This window comes from Monopterus albus, unplaced genomic scaffold, assembly GCF_001952655.1.
Source record: "Monopterus albus unplaced genomic scaffold, M_albus_1.0 scaffold41.1, whole genome shotgun sequence".
NCBI classification, from domain to species: Eukaryota; Metazoa; Chordata; class Actinopteri; order Synbranchiformes; family Synbranchidae; genus Monopterus; species Monopterus albus.
The window spans coordinates 4,702,503-4,707,396 of NW_018127921.1; the positions used below are offsets into that span (position 1 = coordinate 4,702,503).

The 4,894-nt window shown below is 39.4% G+C and overlaps 1 protein-coding gene across 1 annotated transcript in view; it reads right to left on the reverse strand.

Annotated features, from left to right (window-relative positions):
• The window catches only part of LOC109959795 (neural Wiskott-Aldrich syndrome protein-like), a 26,690-nt gene that overhangs the window by 4,037 nt on the left and 17,759 nt on the right, over positions 1-4,894 (reverse strand). The window contains exons 6-9 of the mRNA XM_020599444.1: positions 3,494-3,680; positions 3,018-3,060; positions 1,330-1,483; positions 7-134 (exon numbers count right to left, since the gene is read on the reverse strand). Of these exons, the coding sequence (XP_020455100.1) occupies positions 7-134; positions 1,330-1,483; positions 3,018-3,060; positions 3,494-3,680 (512 nt within the window). The remainder of the gene's footprint in view (positions 1-6; positions 135-1,329; positions 1,484-3,017; positions 3,061-3,493; positions 3,681-4,894) is intronic.

Consider the following 4,894-nt stretch of genomic DNA (forward strand, 5'->3'; position numbering starts at 1 on the left):
AGAGGAGGGAGCTCTGGAGGGGGGAGGAGGTGGTGGGGCACCTCGCCCTCGGGAAGGAGGAGGGGGAGGAGGGGCTGAGCTGTGGTGTGAGGGTGCGAGAGGATGGCCCCCTCTGGATGGAGGGGGTGGAGGAGCTGAAGACAGAGAGAGAGAGAGAGAGAGAACAACAAAAATTTTAATTTAGAGGAGAAACTTGTAATCACCTTGAAGTCAGCCTCGAAGAACATCCAGACTTCATTTCACTGAAATTAGTTTCATGAAGGACAGCTTGGAAGATATGGATGATAAAGAATTCCACAGCATATCTGTTCAAAATGCTTGTCAAATTCCCATTTTTCGCTTTATGAAGCCATGCAGTTATAAAATTAAGCTACAGGGGGCAGCCTTCTGCCATATAACTAGTGTTAATTTTGTTGAAGAAAACCGTCATGAATTTTATTAGTCAACAACCTTTTTCTCAGAATGAATTGAAACATGACCAAGTTGAAACTGGATCTCAAAATCAATTCCAAATTTGTCAGAGCCAGGGATTAATTTAGAAACATGCTGTTTGATTCCGCTTATTAAATCTTGAAAGATTGTTTGGACCAAGTACTCTTAAGACAAACTGCTGTTTATCGGTGTCACTTCCCATGCAAAGTGTTTATAATATAGCAAACCAGAAGTAGTGTTTACAAGAGTGGATCAGCTTCATGTAAGGGTTAGACAAATGTTTCACAGCAAAACTGTATTCAAGAATTTATCATTGTATGATGTAATTTCATGACGAAGCAGCTGTAGTTATAATAGTTCAGAGTCACATAATGATAGCGCATCCAGTTGAAATACAATCGTGTAAAACAGCAAATGCTGAAGCACAGAAGTAACTGCAAAGACTTCACACAATTCAAATTATGATTCTACATGCACAGTCATGAGCTGTCACAGCAGGTCATGCATAGAAACCTACCACTCCACCTGGGCGGACCTGGGGATAAGACCACGACACCAGTTAGACTGTTTCAATTTATTAGTCAGCCCTTTAAAATGCATTTCACATGACCAGTGTTCTGCAAACACACGTACACAACTGATACTTCACAGTACAGTCTGTTTGCATTACGATATCAAAACACTGAAACCTGTATAGTAATGTTTGTTGTGGAGCTGCACCTGTTCTAAGATAAACGGTGGGATCTTCTCTTTCTTTATTTTCCCTTTTCAATTCAAATTTTTTGTTCAAAGAAAATGATCTGTGAAATCCCCAAATCCCTGCCACTACTGTATCAGCAAACAAGACTGTTTTAGAACAGAAGATAATCTGTATTCTACCCTGCGTGTCTGCCATACCTTGTCTCCGTAGCTCATTTTTGACAGCCTCTACTCCTCCGTTCCCCTCAATGAAGTCATAGATGACCTTAGAGGTCTCCTTGTCCTTCAGCTGAGCCTCAGAAATGCCACACATATCAAACAGGTTCTTCAGCTCTGGGTCCAAGTTATTCAACTGGAAAGAGAACACAGAAGACAACAAGTCACCATGTTCCACTACTGGGGATACTGATGCTTTTCCCCAATAAGTAAACAGCAACAGTGGGCATGAATGTCACAAAATAAGGCAAATACAACTGGTTTATCTTCAGGCACAACAGCTCAAATTTGTATCAACATATCTTAATTCTGATTTTAAATGGCAGCATATTCATTAACTGACACTGTATCAGTATGGGTTCCCTACCACAGTGACTAAACTGTCTGGCTGGAACAGTGACCTCCCTTGTAAATGATTTTAGTAGCTTTAGTATGGATTTATAAGCTTTGTGGCTCAGGAACACATTATATGACTGACAGTTAAAAGTTGAGTTTACTTCAGTTAGGATTAGAGGGACATTTGAAAAAGCAGGATTACCCAGTTTGACAATGGCTTTTAGAAATCTGCTCATCCACAATGGTTCATTTGGGAAAGTGTTTTTTTAATCATTTGTAGCATTACACTGTTCTTTGTGAGGACACTTTAGCACAAAACAGACACAATGTCAGCCAGTATGCTGCCACCTGGTGGCGTGTGGTAACACTATAATGCTGGGACAAAAGAAGAAGATAGTTCTTGTTAACCGAGGTTTGAATACAAGTTATAACACGTCTGATGATGGTTTTTGGCATTATTTCTTATAAGGGTTCCCTTTAATATAGTATTTTTTCACATTGCATTTTATTTCCAGCAGAGATGATGCAGAGACAAGCTAAAGCTATAAATAATATACTCCTTAGGTTACCGTTTCTAGGTTAGCTGTGTGACGGTGCACCAGTAATATAATGTTTATCAAACTATTGCCCCTAACAGGTGAAGTGATCTTGATGTTCAGACTTCATACTGTCAGCTGAATCAAGCTGACCACAGCTGTTGTGCTGTGTGAAGAAAACTAGAAGAATTTAATCATCAAAAGCTAGATTTTAAAAGGAGTTCTCTTCAAGGGTGGGACTAATTTGAGCTACTTTACTTTCACTGTAGATAGAGCACTTATTTTAGAAACAGTATAAGAATAGAAAAAAGCAGAGCCAAATATAGCTGCTAAGATTATAAAACACATCTCCTGATCGTTTGTGCCTCAGCTCTAAGCCTGAGGAGTTGAAAGGTGGGCAAGCTTTGTCCAAATGACATCACCCATTCAAATCAATCCAAGTCCTTGAAAGCCAAATCATTGGAATCTCATCTTTTTCATTTACAGAAAGCCCTCTGATCTGCATACTCTCATAATCATCATCCAGCATAATTACTAATGATGCTTTTCGGAAATGAGTCCATGGATTATGCAGATGTGGCTTTATTCTCCTCTATCTAAAAGGTCCTTGTGTAATTCTCCTGGTGACTTGGCCTTGTAGCTTGGCTTAATATTTTGGAGCTTAGATTAAATTTGAAAAAATCTGTCTGAAGAGAGATGTTTGACTGACAAACACTTATGGGCCAGGTTTTCAAACTGTAGATGCTCACACGTAAACAAGTGCATACATTAATATGAAGTTGTGTAAATCCTACTTACATCAAAGCCTGTGTTTGGATCCCATCCTACATGCCCAATATGCCTGTGACAATCGTAAAAGAGGATGCAAGATTTAGTAATAAAAAAAACAGCTGGAAACTGAAGAGGTACACAGTAAAAACATATTTACAAATTGTTTAATTTGCATATGTATCTGATTAGCAGATCAAAACATACTAATTCTGGCCGTGTATGGGCTTTGTGAAAGGATAAATTGTGCAAATGTAGCATCACCCATAGACAGAATGTCTTCAAATTTGCAGGATCACACAAAAGGCAAAAATGGTACGGCATATCAAAAAGCAAATGCAAAATTTGACAGGATTACTCAAAGATGTTGTGTGCTGCATTTGGTGAAGACTGGAGACATGGTATAAAAGTGTTCATGTGCAAACAACTAATTTCAAAGACTTCTATAAGGGGATGATCAGGTTTATCCATCTCCTTGAAACAAACGCTTGGGTCCTGTGACTCACTGGAAGTTGCTTGGTGTGCCGATGTCTGCCTTTGTCAACCTCTTCCTCTTCCCCTTGGTGCCCTTCTTCTCCCTCTTGGGAAAGGAGGAATGCACAATGTTGTTCACCTGAGAGTTGCTATGGTAGCGCTGACCACTGTTGATCTCGGGGTTTTTGATGTCGACAGTGGCCATGAGCAGCGCAGGGCCTGGAACAAGATGGAGACGGTGGAGTTACAGTTTATATATCATTGAATACATTTATCTTTATGAGGATAAAAAGGCAACAAGATATAAAAGTGAGGCATAATTGTGAAAAAAAGCACTAAGCTACAACACATGAAAAATAACTGACTCCATTATGTAATGCATTATTTAATAGCTATTACAGATTGTTTGGCACACAGAGAAATTTTATTTGGGTTTAAGGGTGTGAAACTGCCTCCAGATGAGTGAGGTTATATCATCTCATTATTACCACTCTGACTAGTTGAACAAAATGACAGAACTGATTAAGAACCAAAGCTGATACTGAACAAAATGGTAGAGACCTAAAATATATGAGATGTAGAGGTTTGTAAATCTGCTGAAAAATCTGTTCTGCCAGTGTAGTGACCTGCTATCCCCCACAAACAAACATTCATTCTGTGCTTGTAATTACTGTGACGTGAGTTCAGTTTTCCAGTTGGTGCATAGATTACAAACTAAGGGACAAAGGACATACTGACATCGTTTTCACTGTGAATACAGTAGAACCTTTTTGTTTGTTTGTATATATCAAATTAACATGTTTTTTTTTTTTCAAAAAATAAAAATGAATGAAATAGATACAGGCAACCCAGGTGTAGCGATATATTCCATAACTGCACATGATAATGGGAACTGCAAACCACCAATCACAATGGTTGGCATTAACAGCAGCTCGACCACACATCTAAATGTGGATTTCAAATCAACTACCAATTCATTGTTTCAGAATCTGTTACTTCATGTAAACTCAGTGCTATTCATCCAGCTTGTATATTTGTACCATGTAATTAGTTAAGAAATGTTCTTTGTGTTTCTCTTTAAAAAGAACTGCCCCACAATTTAAAAAGGAACATATTCAGGGTGGCTTCATGTCTACAAAAATTTCTACCAATGCCTCAGCTGTAGCACATACTTCAACACTCTTCACTACAGGGACTTTTGGGAGTTTTTCTGGGCCAAGGTGAGACTGACCGACTGCGTCGCCTTCTCACCCTGTCCCAAATGTACCCACCCTCACTTGTTCCATACGTCGTCACATCAAGATCAAGAACCATTTTACCAACAAAGTCACAAGACCGTTCTTCGGGGGAAAGTGAGAGTCGAGCAGTTGGGTCGGAGAGAGATGGGTACATTTCATCTTGAGGGAGAACCAGGCAGTGTAGGGGAGAAAGGC